General features: G+C 37.3%; 1 protein-coding gene across 14 annotated transcripts in view; it reads right to left on the bottom strand.

The window, feature by feature from the left end:
• The window catches only part of LOC144448872 (uncharacterized), a 74,744-nt gene that overhangs the window by 31,661 nt on the left and 25,193 nt on the right, over positions 1 to 17,890 (bottom strand). For 2 of the 14 annotated variants that reach the window (XM_078139196.1, XM_078139193.1), the window contains 5 exons: positions 8,223 to 8,519; positions 7,626 to 7,691; positions 6,459 to 6,599; positions 6,039 to 6,123; positions 1,829 to 1,881 (listed from right to left, as the gene is read on the bottom strand). In XM_078139196.1, coding sequence (XP_077995322.1) covers positions 1,829 to 1,881; positions 6,039 to 6,123; positions 6,459 to 6,599; positions 7,626 to 7,691; positions 8,223 to 8,519 — 642 coding nt within the window. Of the gene's footprint in view, positions 1 to 1,828; positions 1,882 to 6,038; positions 6,124 to 6,458; positions 6,600 to 7,625; positions 7,692 to 8,222; positions 8,523 to 17,890 lie in introns of all 14 variants that reach the window. The other 12 variants (XM_078139192.1, XM_078139195.1, XM_078139204.1 and 9 more) reach the window with 9 other exon arrangements.

Raw genomic sequence — 17,890 nt, forward strand, 5'->3', positions numbered from 1 at the left:
CGCACATCTGTGATCTCCTCTTCCATATTGTGCACATCTCTGATCAGTTAAACATGGTAAACATCTGCTCTTCCATATTGTGCATATCTCTCCCTGATTTGGTCTTCCAGAGTACATCTCCACTGATGTAGGTGTCAGCAACATTTGAATTTCAACAACTTAATTCAGACCTGTGTGCCACAACTGTCAGTTTGCTGCAAATATTGCCATTTTTTGGGGTGGGGCATTTTGTAAATTCCAAGTTGACCTTGACATTAATCAGAGATCTATCATAACTGTGTCTGTATTTTCTTACCTTCTCTAATATTAAACTCCCATTTTCCAAATGCACATTGCATGTTGGAGTTTTGAAGATGGACAGTTGCTCTAAAAATAGTACGGGAAACAATATTTGTGTGTGGATTTTTGCAAATCAAGTTGTTTAGAAATGTACATATATAAGGTTAGACTTTACATTAATGAGTCTTATATGTGAAGTCCCTGTTAAGGTCTCACTCATTGGAAAACACACAACTAGAATTTCTTTTTATAATCATTTATGATTCAGGCAACAGAGCTGTCAATTCCCTAATGTTTTCTAACCAACCACTATGAAGCTTTTGAAAGATTCCGTGTAATAACATCTGATTATTACAAATGTATCACAACATACCAGTCATTACTTGTAACTGTCTCAGTGTGTGCATAAAATTAATATTTGCACTGTAGTGCATTACCGAACACAATCACTCCTTTAGCGTGAAAGTTTAATTGCACAGTATGATTTTCACAGAATTTTGTCTTTTCAAATAAACACTTTCAAAATAACAAAACCTCTTGGTGCAGGAGTTTAGGTGTGGGCATTCCAGCTATTGCATTCTTGCTTGCAGTGCTTTCTGCTGCACTTTCACTCACTATATGCATGTGAAAGTACAACCACAAACAACACATCAAGCACTCTTGCATATAACGAGAGTATGCCACACTTTAATGCATGTCATGAGGTTCCCTCATACTATTAGTGTGTCAACTGCACAAGTAGCATACATCAAAACATCCGTAAGAACCAACAGGAATAATCATCGTCTTGACATACCATTTCTTGTTATCCAAGTCTTCAAAATACCATTATCTTCACTCTTCTACTCTCAATTTTGAAAATCTAAGCAGAGCCTGCTAATAATTGAATTACTTGTCATCGTCACCTGTCAATGCCTTTCTGTAGGTGTTATACTTTATTCACCATTCTTTCTTTGGATATGAATGGCACAAGGTGGATAGATGTATACCGGAATGTGTGTTTATGCAAAGTCATGTCACTTTGAAATAAAATTCTCACGTGTCAGTAGTAATGTCAGAGCTGTTTGATTACTCACTAGTGAAACCCTTGATAGCAAACACTGAGCCCTTTATTCACTGATGTAGAACATCTAGACACATTGCATAGGAGACAGTCAACCCTTTTACAACTTCCTCTGAGCAGCACTGATAAACCATAGATGATAACATTACACTTATTTTTCAAGTGTTATTTTCATAGCACTATACAACTACACACACTATACATGGTGTTTGTTCACACACATATTCAGACACACACACTGATACCACATTTCAACCTAATGTGGACCCAGTTAGAAGAAAGGGTCCCCTAGCCGATACTAAACAAAGTTATGACAGATGGGCACCTTTAACTTCATGGACAAGTACACAATAAAATCAATAGGTTATGCAGGTATAAACTCAACTGTTATCAACGATAGATACCGTGACATTTACAATAAAGACACCTTTCTTTCATTTTTTTTAGATCGTTTGACTCGTGTTTATAATTCATAAATTGACTTACCACCAGAAAAACCCTTATTGAAGCCAACTCTATCACTGCCTCCGCTTCTGTCACTATAGTAGGAGGGCAAATCAACCATATAATCATGTGTACAATATCATAGTTTTCAAATGTTCAACACAGTACAGGCAACACAATCAATCATGCGACATTATCAATAACTTTAACTGTGTACCATGTATTCACATGTAAACCAATATCCTAATGAGTTAGTTCTTGCCCTATGCTTCTCTATAAATAGCTGCTATCCATTTGACATGGCTTCCCAATTCAACAATGTATTGTGTAGCATTGGGGCTTAACTTGTATTGCATTTACTTCATCTAAATCCAACTACAGTACAATATGTTTGCTATATACTGTCAAAACCATAACTATAATACTTTCTGAATAATAGTCAAAATCTCAAAAGTTACACATCTTTGGGAACAAAACAGTTACAGTTGCCCCTCAAATGCTTTACTTTTATGTGACTTAACGGTGACACGAATTGAAAAAAATTGGTAACAATAAATAAATACTACAAAGTGTCTGTGATATGCAGGAAGTGGCTCAATTTTGATAAGTAACTTTGGAGGTCAAAGTCAAGGTCACCTGATAATATACAAATGTAGGGGTAGACACTTTAACGGAGTCACTATGTATTAAAGCTTTTCAGTTATGTGATAAATCATAACTACAAATATGGCTGCCATTCAGTAAAAATTCATGAGCGTCAAAAGTGATGCAAGTGTATATTTCTCTTGATCTATATTATCTTTTATATATGATTTTTAACAGAAATTGGCCACACATGATGCTACTAAGTATCTGCAATATGCAAGAAATGGCTTAAGTTTGATAGTCTACCATGAGGGTTGTCAGTCAATGGTCTCTTCTCTTACAAGAAAGCTTGCATGTGATTGTATGAGGTTAGATATTTGAATGGAGTCTCTGTGTATGGAAGATTTTGAATTATGCAGTAAATAACATAGTGATTTTTTTTACATAGTAATCCCTCGTGTACATTTCATTTCTTCTATATTAATACCTGTAAACATGATTTACAAGAAATTGGCAACAAATAAATGCTGCAAAGTGTCTGTCATAATTTACCCTGAAAGTCAAGATCAAAGGATCAATGTTTTCCAAAATCTTACATGTACGTGAACCTTATAATATGTAGGTAGACACTTGAATGGAGTCTCTATATAATACAATTTTTGGGTTATGAAGTAAATATTGATTTTTAATAACAAATATGGTCGCCATTTGGTCAAATTTGCATATGTCATTAAAGAAAGTGACATGCATGTGTGTGTACGTTTAATATATGTCACCTTTGTGTCAGGTTTGAAAGAAATTGGATATTGTACGTATGGCGTATTATTGATGGACAGATGGACAAATGACCTTTGTGTCAGGTTTGAAAGAAACTGGATATTGTACGTATGGAGTATTATTGATGGACAAATGGAGCCCAATATATTAGTCCCCCTTCTGCAACTAATAACATAATTCAATTTCACATGAATGTCATACATTTTGAAAGTCAGGGTATTGACAAATCTGACTGCTTCATATATGACGCCCATCTTATTCACTGAATACACAACTGGGACTAGGAATGATAATAATACATTGTAGAACTGAGATAAAGTCCATTATGGAAATGTTCAGCAACATACAACTCTACTATTGACAGTTTCACCATCAATGTCATCATTGTCAAAACATTGCCATTTCAACAACTACCCCTCATATTGTCTGTAGAAATGAAACCTCCAACCAACATAACAAAATATATATAATCTCCCCTACTATCATTAGGAGTGTAGTTGTTGGAAAGACACTGTAATGGCTAAATGAAAATTATGACATTCCATTTGATTCACTGCAATATTAAAGGTAAATGTGATAAATGATATCTTTGGTTAGTTTTTAAGTCTTCTATCATCCTCTTTTCCTAAGTTTTAATAGCTGAACTGATAAAAAACAAGCACTTATTTGTTTTTGGATTGACTCATAATTGGCAGTGAAATTTGTAGTTGATGATGTTATCTTTGATGTTTGATAAACAGCCTGCAATTACAATCTATCTATTGCAACTCTTTCAGTTTCCCATAGTTGCCATAGATGGTCAACCTCTCCAAATCTCTCTGCACAAATTGCCAAGGGCCACCACATCAGCATTTCTTGGACACCATCACTTTGTAAGGGTTGTATCAATCATGTTTACTATAAAATCTCATCAAAACAGATAGGCCTCAGACATGTATGAATGTTTTGTTTATATTTGGCCCCATAAATAGGAGACTGGATAACATAGGCCTATATCAGCAACACATTTACATGTATCAAACATCTGTTGGCAACAGTAGGCAAGATTCTTTTGATTTGATTTCGGGCACACTATCCTACAGTGTGCCCTACAGTCATAAGGGAAGGGATGATAAGGACACTCCCAGTGATGTATTTTACAGTTAAAAAAATACCTCCTCCCACGAACCCCTGGCAATACTGTGTGATGTATGGGTCACTGAAAGAGTTCATGAGAACGCATTCCTTATTGTTGGCTTTAGTTTCTTATTAGCCATTTCACTAGAAAACCGACAAGTAAGGAAAATGTATTGATATACAGATAACTAACCAAAGAGATCACACTATCAAGTATTTTCTTTATGATGATATAGGTGAGCTTATCTTTTACATTGAAATTCATTATTGTGTTGACAACCACAGCTTGAAGGGATTTCTTGGTCATCTATAAAATCTGATCGAAGAAAAGTGTTATGTAGACATCCCTCTCCAAAATATTCACAGTGAATATATTTTGTTTTTTATTTGAAAAGTATTCATTATTTATCCTTTCTTCCAGTTTATCTAATTTGGGGTTTCTAATCTATTAAAATTTCAATTTGAAATATGCAAGCTTTCAAAGTGAAAGAGTCTGGAAAGTAATAATGCAAGATATCCTTGTTTCAAGCTGTGATTGCAATAACTATAACAAATACATTGCATGATGAGCCTGTACTGTGTTGAAAGCTATAATATTGGCTGAGATTCTTCTGGACACTTGTCAATGTTCATCGTCATGTGTGCCTGATGGCAATGTACCCTTTAGGTGGCTTGTTGTAGTATACCACTATCGAAGCTCTACAAAATCACTCTTAACACAGTAAATCAAATTGCTATCACTTGTGCCTTTCTACTAAAATATTATCTCAGGTAACTTTATCAATAACACCGTCATTTTGACTAAATGCAGTTCAAAAACCAGAGCTTTTTAAGACCTATGTACTATTTATACCACAATTGGTATAACAACAACACAAGCCAAAATACACTTTCACAAACACAACTTTTGGAACCCATTCGGGTAAATTCTTAACTTTTATGAAATAGCAGCCTTAAGAAACCCACTTTTTATGATATGCTGATAATAACTAAATATTAGTAAATAGTAAAAATATGAACTACACAACAATGCTTTATAGTGAAGCCAATCAATTCAAAACATTTCACAAGGTTTTTATGTCTGCAATCTGGCAAAATTCACTTCCACATGACAAAAAACATCTTTCACATAAATATTGTGTGTATGTGTGTGTGTGTCGATCTCTTGTTATTTACAGAACTTGAAATGTACGGCTGGAATTCTGCTTACTGATTTATCTAGTATGGTGATTCTATTGCTAACAAAACACATCATCTGTACTTCCACTACTTAAAATAGATCTGCTGAATTATAAACAGCAGGTGTTTATACATGTATGAACCTCTATGGGTTCAAATACTCTGTGAATATGAAAAGAACAACTCAATATCATGGTTAACACACAGATGCCATGCTTTCAACATGGACAAAAACCACAGACATTGACTACTTATGTACACAAGTAATTGTAACTTTTAAAGACTATGTACATTGTATGAATTAACACACTACTTTCAGCAACCCACAATTCAACAGCATAACGGTCTGTTCCAAGGGGTACCACCAGTGGGTCTTAATATTTTGTGTACTATCAAATACACATGCAAGATGTACCATGATATCACTGTAGTGACATTACTTTTGTTTTTGGTGAGATTTCAAGGCTTGACAACTCTCTTACAACCAGCTAGGCAATATATATTTTTACTGTTCTAAATCCTTACACACACTATCTCTACTAATTTCATATCACAGCTTATAGCAATACGGGTAGATAAATGAAAAGATGCTTACCCAAATCCACCACGACCTCTTCCCATACCACGACCACCACGATCTTGGTATCCTCCACTTCCACCACCACCACCACCACCACCACCTGACAAGAGGGAAACAATAACTGGTTAATGTAACAGAATTGGACAGCTAACTTCCCTCAAACAAAGCTGCAAATATCTTCCTACTTGAAGCATGCCGATCTGTTGATGGGATACAAAGTGTGGTTTCAGTAACTAATCTCTAGCATGTACAAGCTGGTCAATGTTACCAGTGCCGTACCAGTCAACTGAGGGGGGATAGAATTTTATTAGAACATTCACTATCACACAAAATCAAAAGCAAATACTTTGTTAGTCCTGTGACTCCACCTAAACACAATGATTCCTACAAGGAAGAAAATGTGCCCTGAAATTCCTTTACATGCTCCGTACATACCTTGCATTGGCACGTTAGAAGGCTGTTGCTGTGGAAATAATGGTGGTGGTTGTTGTTGTTGTAGTTGTTGTTGAGGTTGCTGTTGATGAATGGCTGTTTGAAATCCTGTGGAATAGGACCCAGCCCCTGCATCTCTACCTGCTGGTGTCATCATACACACGTGCCCAGTATTAGTAATAATACCATCCCAACAGTTATTGCATTTTAATAATGAAATTACAACAGTAATTTTGAGTATAACATTCTGGCTGTATTTACTCGTTTACTTAGGTTTTATCCTACTAAAGTGGCCATTTGGATGAGGATTAGGTATTTACTTTGGATTTTTAATTTATAAAACAATTTATCTGGGCTTCCTATTTGAAAAATAGCACTAATGGCGTTGTAGCACAACTGTATAGTTTTTACAAATGTTTATCCACATGGTGATCCATGCTAGGTATAGGTGTTCATTTGCTGAATGTCTATCCAGTTGCCTATCCAACCCTGTTGTTATCTTTGCAATATACACAATCATTTGGCTCTTGCTATGGGCGTGGTCATGTTGCTAGACATATTTGAATATATTTTTGAATGATCATTTACTCGTCAATGAATCACAATACATGTGATTATCTTTGCAATACATGTGATCATTTGGCTGGGTGACCCTTCAGATGGGTGTATTTTGGGAAAATCTGGTATGGCAAGCAAGAAAAAATTCTTGATTAAACGACATATTCAGTACATGTGTAACATTTTATCTTGGCATCAACCACCAATTTTGTCATTATCCAACAGTGGCACAAGGAAACAGCACACATATTTACCTATCAATTTGTGCTACCAAAACCAACAGCATAGGTGGCCCCAAATTGTTGATTGTTTGCAATTTCATAGCCTCACAGATTAGACATCATTCACACAAGTTCTGTTTTCTTCTTGTTTAATATGATGACAGAGCATAATATTTCTATAGTGGGTACTGCTTGCTAACCCTCACCCCCACTCATGGCTACATAAACTATTTCACTGCACTGAATATCACAATAGAGTTCTCTGAAAACTGTTCAATGATATTGTTAAATTTCATTGTCTTCAGTATCTTCAAATCTATGAGGCTCTGAAACATGACACTACACACCACTAACTACAACATGACCAACGAAAATATGGTTTTAAACACACCTTGGCCGGAACCATACCCAGAACTGCTATAGCTTTGACTTTGTTCCCCTGTTTGGCCATAGCCACCTGATATATTGACAAAAACAAGTACAAATCAATTACGTTACCTGGTTTCAAACACACACAATCCAAGAATAGAGAGCAGAGAGACCCATTTAGAGACCCTATCACCAGCTACTATAAGATAACACCACTACCAGTTACACACCCACTACCCAAAGACTGTACTTTGATTGGCAGACTTATCTGATAATCATAGCTTGTTGTATGTGCTAATGTTTACTAGCAAATGCTAAATCTTACAAAGTGATAATGGTTTACTCCAAAATTTGAATAATACAATCAGACACTGACTAAGCTAGTTAGGAACTACGTCAGCACCTTTACACTGACTATAATCTGGTCATGTCAGTTAGTATAGTGTGCTACACGTGCAGCTCCTTTCAGACTGTCAAGACAGAATTGTAACAACTCATTTCATTCCACCATTTTACAGATACCAAAATAACGATAACTTTTCAACCAAAGTACAGCTTAGGAGAAGAGACAAATTAACTATTGAACACCAAACAGTGCTACCTATATAGTGCGCCTTACCTGAACCATAATCTTGGGATGGCTGTCCATAACTTTGGCCAGAGCTCTGTCCATAACCACCACTTTGTGACTGGCCACCATATCCACCACTTCCTCCCTGTGATGACTGACCATATCCTCCACTTTGCTGCTGTGACTGTCCATAATTACTCTGTCCTCCACTCTGGTCGTAACTTTGTGTTGCAGACTGACCATATCCACCAGATGAAGTAGCAGGCTGTCCATAGGAACTTTGTCCAGCTGGTTGGGCATAACTACTAGCTCCTACCTGACTCTGTTGACCATATGCTGACTGTCCTGCTGAAAATGTAAATCAACCACTTATAAGTCTCCAATCTTTCTGATATCATTGGTATTACCCTTACCTTACCTTTTTCAAACCCCCTTTCTTGCCAAGCTCAACATAACAGTTTAGTAGTGTCACAAATAAGGGTACAACACAGAGTTTAAAATCAAGAGTATTATGTACTGACTAGTCACCCAAACACAATATAGCAGTGCCGGGTTCTAAGTGGGCCAAAGTAACATCATGGGCCGCAACAACTTTGGCGATACCTGCAACACTATCAGTCATCCTGCGATCCTAGTCAATGCTATATTGGAGATGCTTCCACAATAGTAGCTTCACAGATGTAAAAATAGACAATGAACTACCAAATCTCTTTGTGAAAAGAACAATGTAGATGATCAGTAATTATAAGAATGGCAAATGCTCCACTATTTACAAAGATGAAGTGTGAACTGGCTACATCAATGCCTGCATGAAGGCTATGTGTGAACAAACTTTTGAGGAGTATTCTTCAATGTCATTAATAGTCTGTTCACACTGGGACATATCCTCCGCAGAATCAGTGACTTAAATTAACTCTGGAGGTAATTTGTGTGTGTGAATGGTCCACTCCGGAGAATCTGTGGATTATTTTACTGCGGAGGTTTTGGTCGATTCAGCTCCACAGATCCTCCGGAGGCAAGGATTAGCTTGTACTAAGTTGTAGGTGTGAACGCTTTACGCCAGTGTAAGCGCCCTCAATCGGTGTATTTCAGTCATCGTACTAATTTCCAGGACAGCAAACTACACTGTGAGCATTGGAGGTACATGTATCTGTGAATATATGGTTTGTGTAAAAGTTGCTATTGATGTCTACATTTAAGGTACTTGTCCTCGGGTTTTATTTTTACGATATTTCCATCTTGAAGTTTTTCACTGAGACTGAATGTGAATGTACTTGGAAAAGTAATGGGGTGACTGGGGGAACCCGTCCCGTTTAACATGTGCAAGTCAGATGGCGTCACATAATTAATCTGCAAATAAATACAGCTAGTTCTCAACATCACGTAATTACGTACAATTAGTGTTCGGTAGGATTTTTTTCCGTTTGGTTTACTGAAATATTTCATAGCAGACGACTGATGTGCAAAGTGAAATTGATAACATATATTGGGTCATTTCACCAGTGCCATAAGTGTTTGGAAGCTGAGTATTGCGTGAATTAATTTTGACTTTTTTACCAGTGAATGTCTACGCCACACTAATTCCTCTGAAGATTGTTCAGTTTAAATAAATTAAAGTAAAGACGATACGAGATTTGATACATACTGATATTGTTACATGTACAGTAACAGACATGCACACAGTGCACAGATCACATACGGAAGTGCAAATTTGCCGCAATAACAACGAAAGGCCTAGCGTGGGAAGTATTACAGAAGGCAGAATTTCCCTGCTGTCTCGTTGCGATATTATTTTTTTATTAGCGGGTTGTTCACCATTTCCATCACTCCTACCTGGCTTACTAGCCGGAGAAAAGAAATTAGTTAATTGCCGTTTATTCCCTGGGTTTACTCATACTGAAACCGGCGGTGGTTCTACGCTGTGTAGGCTATCTGCTGTACTATGTCGACATGTCAAACTATCATTATGCAGTGTTCTCCCCAGGATTTTGTCACAAGAGGGGGGAATTGTTGCTGAGCGAAGCGAAGCACTGCGTGTGCGTTGCGCACGCTGGGGCGTGGTCAGGAGGGGGGTGTCCCCCCTCCTGCCTAGGAGCTTTTGCAATTTGCATCTTGAAATGGTGGCTTTTGGTGGCACTTTATTTAGCCATTTTAACCCACTTTAATCATGTGAATTTCAACACAACTGAAGTGTCAAAGTGAGTTTTGATATCTTAATGTTTAAATAGTGACAGAATTTAGCCAAATTTACCTGTGTCAAAAATATAGTTTTTTAATAGTTTGTCCTAAATAGTTACTCAAATAGCTCTTTTTAACACAAATGCTGAAAGAGTGTAACAAAACAAAATCTTCAACTTTCTGTAAAAAATTGCAGCAAATTTCAATATGTTTCAGGACAGTTGTAGTGTTTACTACAAAACGAAATCCATTTTCAAGAGCTTCATTGCATCATCACCATACCACTATCAAAACAAACAAACGTCAAACACATAGGGTGAAGATAACTTTGCCTTTATGCATAACAGCTGAGTAACTTGTCTCACTTCTGTGAGAATTCTCCTGTCTTTATAATTTCCCCATTGGTGACTGCTTGTTCAAAGTAAACAGTGTCAGATTTGGTCCATCTATTGATATTCCCATAGTGATTCAATTCGTCTAAATGTACTGTTTTCTAGTTGACTTCTCATTAAATTTATCATTTAATTCCCGGAGTTGAGAACTGCTCAGAATGATGGACCAGTATTTGCAGTGACGCAAAACCATGCGTATTATACCGTACGCAATGGAAATTAATTTTATGCATATTTGATCGAACGATCCGTATCCTATATGCAACGAATTTTGTTACATTTGCCATACCCCTCGACTGACGATCGTACTATACTGAGTGAGAGTCGATTGTTTTTATTTTGATACATAATATTATTATAGACCACTAACGAACTTGTACCCTGGCCCTGTTACAGTCAATGTAAAAAAGACGCAACACTAATGTTGCAATTTTTGTTGCCATTGTTGTGTCTAACTGGAAAATTAATAGTACATGCCAAACACAGCTGCACATGTTCAAATGGACACTCAATACGTCACGCTCCCACGTCAAAAAATACTCACACTGTAAGACATGCCTAGCCATGATATAGTTCTCTTCAGCATGACTGTTCAGTTTTTTTTTACGAAAACAAAAATAGTCGGTGACAATACGGCATGGCAGTTTCAGTTAGCACAGGTCTTTTTTGAAAGAAGGCGAAACCGCTTCGTGTCACTATGGGTGGTAATGAAGTCAATCAAAAGAAAATGAAATAAAACAAATCGGAATACATAGTTTTCAAGTGGGACAGGTATCCGACAAAACTTTCTGCTACGACGACTCACTAAGATTTTGAAAGGTCAAAGATTGTACTATGACGACACATGCAATGTCCGAACTATTAAACTAAAGGGAAGGGACAGAGGGGAACTTAGCGTTCAACTTCAATACTGACGTAGCCATGGAAAATCTTACTTGCGTGTTTTTATATTAAGAGAAGCAATTCATAGACACAGTGACTCTGAAAACCATAGATTTTGTAGTACATTTAGTGTACACGTAAAAACAGACCGTTCCGAGACTTTTGTCACGGCCCACCTATCCATGAACAATGGAATCGCCCACATTGACACCACGTGTTTATCTGTGTTGAGGCCATCGCATCTCACCCGATATCTCCGTAAGTTCGATCGTGGTTCGATGGGTACGAAAATATTAGCCCATTTTCGTTTCGATTACAATTCAATAAATAGTTAAGGAACTAGAATGTACCATTTTGTTCATTTTAGTGACCGATTATTTAGTATCATCTAAGTAGTGTCGGTGAACAACACAAGCTTTTCAAAGTTTCGCATTTCATTTTGTTTTCGTACCGTAAACTCGAGAGTGTGTGTTTACATGCAAACAATCCCACGATCTGAGTTCAAGTTCGCCCTGAAAAGGGCCGACGTGTAAAATATTCCGTGTACCTCCTGATCTTCATTGAGCTAAATGACGGAGGAAAGACATGTTGACTGTTTGAAAGCTATAGAATGAATGACAAGTTTGATGAAAGTATGCGTGAATGTGATTCGCATGAAGTTTGACATCAGTGACAGTAGCCTCTTTACCGAGATATTTGACTTTCCAAAATGGCGACCATGAGATCGTAGCGAAACCGCGAGAGAAGTAAATCGTTTTGCCCCGTTTGTTGAAAAAATATTCAATTCATTTTTTTTCCGTCAAAACTTACAAGGGGGCGCCAAGAATTTACAAGAGGGCGCGGCGCCCCTGTTACCTTGTTCAGGGAGAACACTGATTATGTATTTGAGAAGAGACGTTGAATGTCAGGGGCAAACGGGAGTACAGAATGAATTTTAAAAACCAGAAAATGGCAAAATTATGTCGAAATCAAAGGCTTGCCGACAGTCATGTACAAGAAGAATGGTCCTATCAAATTTGTGTACACTGCTCATGTGAACAGTCGTCCATTGCTATCTAATGGAAGTGTCACTCAAAATTAATGTCAACAATGTTGTCTATCTGTATGCTTTGATACATTTGGAGAACATCAGTCCTGACAATGTCAGTCAGAATATTTAGTCTACAATGCGATGTATAAATTACTTGCAAGTGTGACCGTCAAAATGATAAAAAATTACCGACAATTTCTTAGGCAGGTTACTTTGTGAATAGTGTTTCAGAAAACGCATGCATACATCTATTTCTTATACGGTGATATGGTGACCTAGGATATTTCTATACACATCTCAAAAACTTTGTTGTTCTTATACTCATGATACAGCAAGCAGTCACGTCCTTTAGAGAGTATATGTACTTGAAATTTGTTGCGCAATTTGTAATTGTGTAAACATTGTAACATAAATACGGAAATGAGTTTCTGCTGAGTTGGCATTCAGCAACATCAGTTACAAAATAAATGTAAACATATGCATGTGTACGTGTCTCGGTAATTGTCAAGTGAACTCTCAATATTGCTCACTAATTAGCTGGCAACATCGTTAAGTTGCTGTCCGGGAAATTAGTGCGATGACTGTTAACGAAATCACTTCCTGTTGGCTGCAGAAGTCGCCATTCGAATCAAGGTTATCAATCGTCACAGAGCATAGTACAACATGTCCCTCGCTAATAGTAATACACCCATGGTCCACAACAGCGAAAGAGGTAACAACTGGTGTGACTGAATTCAGAATTTGTACGAATAGAAAGCACATGAATTCACGTTGGTTGACATGTCGATGTCGAGCGTGTCGCATGGCTTGTCGAAAGTTAAACTCGGCATCACGACGACGAGTGAAATTGTTAACATGCATTTAAATCGTTGAGGGTGTTTACGCCGGCGGATAATGGTGTCAAATTATATGTGTGAACACATACAGCTAATCCCCTCTGTTTACTAATCTATTTACTATTTACGCCGAAGAAAAAAACACACGAAAAAAGCAATATGAACATGCCTTACAAGAGTTTAAAAGATTAATATAAAATGGCGAGGTTTTCTCCAATTATCAGTTTCATGTTCAATTTTACTCTAAAAACACTTTTAGTTTGTAGTTAGACATTGCACAACGGACTGCAATGAAAGCATGGATTTTTCAATATGGCAGCCGTGATGTCACAAACTATAGCGAGTTTATGGAGTCCTCAATAGTAAAGTATAGTACACGTAAGTCTCGTGTTTCACGAGATTTCGGACAGACATGATGCCTGCATGTAGCTATACACAAACTTTTAGTGTTTCAAAAGTCTACTCTACTGTGGACATTTATTTTGAAATAATTTCAGCTTTCCTAAGAAAAATAATCAACCAGATTTAAACTGAATGCTGTAAGGGAATCACTAATTATGCAAATTACTCATTAAAACTGAAAAACTATGGTAACTGGCTTTTTTTGGACAAGTTAGGTTAATGTATATCAGGGGTTTCATCAACAGCCATCAGAAGGTGATTTATGGCCGTCTGGACGCATATGTAGAGCCGGTTGAAATTGACAGTATTACCTTTATTTTGGCCTTGAAATCAGTTTCAACACAAACATTCCAACATTGCATTTGTTTTGAACTAGAGTTGGAGCCACTCAATGGATCGCAGGCCCTGTGATTATTGGACATCTTGCTTGACAGGACGCAAAATTGCTATACTGTCGCCTATTTTTAAACAATTTTTGCTTGTCATTAGATTGAAATGTTACAGCCATCTAGTATGCTGCATAAGTTTCGCACTAACAATGTATACCCGAAAATAAGTCAATTTGGAAATGACGGTGTGAAATTGTGACGTCTCTTTTTGTGTGGTAGTGAAGTGTTGATCCCAGTCGGTCTTCAAATAACATCGTACCTTATTCCAGAATACCGTTTGAAATGATTGATTGGAAAATAACCCCCATTTTAGGAAGATTATAAGGTTTCACATTGATATTTTTCTCACGAAAGACTTTAGAGTTATGATGTTGGAGATGAGTCATAACAAACTACATGTACTACATTTCACATCAAATTAGCTAGTCGAGTTGAATAGTCGAGTATTTGTCATTATTGTAATTAATGGTCGTCTACATTGTTCTTTTCTCAGACATTTTAATACTTCATTATCTTTTAAATCAATGCGCCCATGTAGGCAGAAAATGGAAGTGTACAATTATTACAGTGAGTGTGTGTGTGTGTGGGGGGGGGGGGGGTCGATGGTAACCAATTGTGACACTAGAAGGTGGTGGTCGGCAACCTTTGAGTGGTGGTCGCCAAGACTGAGTCCCAGACGCTGGTGACCGGTGCCGACCGGCGTCGGCAGATCCCTGATTCATATTTCTGCAAGAAATAAGCTTGTGTGTCTCACTGTTGTGACTTTGTCATGTCAAATGTGCAACACTGGATAACAGCATTGGTGCTTAAAGGCCAAGGTCCACTATATAAAGAGGATTATGGGTAATGTATGCATATGCGGGAAATTCAAACTGCTGTAAGGAGCACTGACTTTGCCCTCATGTCTTCATCCAATTTTGCACTGAAAGAGTTTCACATGGCTCTCATATTTCATATATACTGTTTGTAAATATATAGTGATGCAACATGAGTAGAAATAACTGACGTTAACTAAGTTTGGTAGCCAATATAGCAGGTTTACCGTCAAACTGACCCAAAATTTGTTTCAAATTTGTCTAGTAAAAACCGTTGGCCAGTTGTCAATTAGGCTTACAAGTTACACAAAGCATGATAAGACACTGTGAATGTTGCAAATAAACAACATGCGAAATGCCAAATACCGAATGCAAACAATACAAGCGAACAAAAGAGTCTGTGTGCACTCTTAGCCCAATATTTTGCCTAAAATCAAGCTCACATGTGCGAACGGTACGTGAAAATGATACATGTTACTGAAATAGAATGACATAAAATGAAACCAAAATGTTTCTCAGTTTGATCGATGTACGTTCTGGGTTGCTACACTCCTTAGTAAAATCACAATTTCATACAACTTTTTGTGCGCGCAACAAGTGTTTTCTGTCAAGTAGTTGTGTCGTTGACGTACCTATACCTAGTAGGCAGTGATGTAGATAATAGCCGGTTACCTACCGGTCACAACGCCCAGCTCAGGGATCTCCTCACGCTGGACGGCACCGGACGCTAGCGTCCGGGACTCAGTCTTGGCGACCACTACTCAAAGTTGCCGTCCACCACCTTCAAGTGTCACAATGGGTTACCCATTCGACACCCCACACACACTCACTTCAATAATTGTACTTTCATTTTCGGCCCACATGGGCGTATTGATTTAAAAGATAATGAAGTATTAAAATGTCTTTGAGAAACGAACAATATAGACGACCAATAATGTCAAATACTCGACTATTTATAAAGACGAAGTGTGAACTGACAACAGCTGACGCTATACATTGATATCTCGTGTACAGTGAGTACGTGTGAATTACAGGGCAAACACGATGCTGCAGACTTTCGACTAGCATTCTTCAGCGTCGCAAAAAAGTATAACAGCCTCATATACCTTTTTATAAAGTGTTGACGTTGTGTCCGATCATTAGTTTTCTGATCAATTTTACTCTGAAAACACTTTTAGTTAGTAGTTTAACATCGTACATAGCACGACAATGAAAACATGTAATTTCCAAAATGGTGGGCGGTGACGTCACAAACTATTGCGATGTCTCGTGTATCACGAGATTTCTTCTAAACGCAATGCGTATGTGTGGGTATACGCAACTTTTAAGAGTTTTGAAACTGCAGTCATCTTTGGATATTTAGTTTGATTGAAACAACTTTAGCTTTTCTGAGAAAACTAATCAAAAACTGTGATTGAAAAAAATCGATGTGCAAAGATAAATCTGTAGAGAAAGAAAAGTTGGTTTTAACTTTTTTGTTATCAACTTTGATCATACACCATGTACTTTGAGTGTATCATTAATTTATTCATGAATATTAATTATGCAAATTAGCATGAATATTAATTAGTGTCTGGGACTACTCTCAAGCTTGGGAGAACCCTGCCAGCTATAACTTATAAGTATAACCACGTACAACAGTTTAGTTGTGGGACCGGCTAAGGAAAGTACTAAAACCTGACGACCATTGAACAAATTCTAAGGTCAGAAAATTAAATATGAGTTGCCCAGAAGTACTAATAAAAAGTAAAATATCAAAAGTGTAAAAAAAAGAAATAATTACATAATTATTTGGAAAACATTTGAGGATTACGCGGTAAAACAAGACTGGCCACGCTATCGCTAGCGAAAGCCTTCAAACTAGTTTCATAGGGACCGGACGTTGAAGGAAGCGCGAAGCGAAGTGTGAGGTCAATGTGACGTCTCATGATGTATGATGCAACAACACGACGTTTACGTAGAGTAGAATTAAATGTTTTCTAAACTTCAGCGGAAAGAAATTTTGTCGATCGGGCACTGACTATTTTCAAGTTCTTAAAACATCTGAGAAAAATGAAGAGAGGAAGCAAAATATAGCACTGACAGACAAGATAGTCATACGGTACGTGTACAGGAGGCGAGGCACACCATGTGGTGCAAACTGGACAATGATCATGCGTGTCACGTATATGGCATCAGATGTAATACATGTAGCTATTCCAAATATTCTTGGAATGCAGCCTTTCTTGTAACAAGTATTGGAAATTGTCAGAAACCTGAGGATTTTATGACTGAATATATTTCGATCAAGAATTCCCATACTTTCAGTTAAATTTTCTGATGACCCCGAAGCAAGACATGTTTGAAACATTTAGTGCGACATTTGATACTGATAAACGAGTGATATAATTCATAAACAAATCTAACGTTGGCAACTCTTTTATTTCTGTAATGATCATCAAATTTCAAGGACAACTGTCTATGTTGTTCACATAGATCATACATCACTGCCTAGTCTAGTTCCTATACCTGTCGACTGTTCTCTACGATCTCTAGCTCTGTGCATGTTGTGGAGATGAACGTAACGCGAACTGACAAGACTACAAGTACAATCATGGAGGCATCATAAATATTTGTTTCATTCAAATTTGAAAGTTGAGAAATCATATTAAATTCTTTCCAGATTTCTCAAAAATCGTTTCCATATGTTTTGGCACTATCCAGCAATAATCCTCGTCATGTAAATGACATCGACTGACATTGTAGTCAAACATACGCACGGAGACAGAGCAGAGACCAAACAAGAGTCCGTA

The sequence above is a fragment of the Glandiceps talaboti genome, chromosome 18 (assembly GCF_964340395.1).
Source record: "Glandiceps talaboti chromosome 18, keGlaTala1.1, whole genome shotgun sequence".
Classification (NCBI taxonomy): Eukaryota; Metazoa; Hemichordata; class Enteropneusta; family Spengelidae; genus Glandiceps; species Glandiceps talaboti.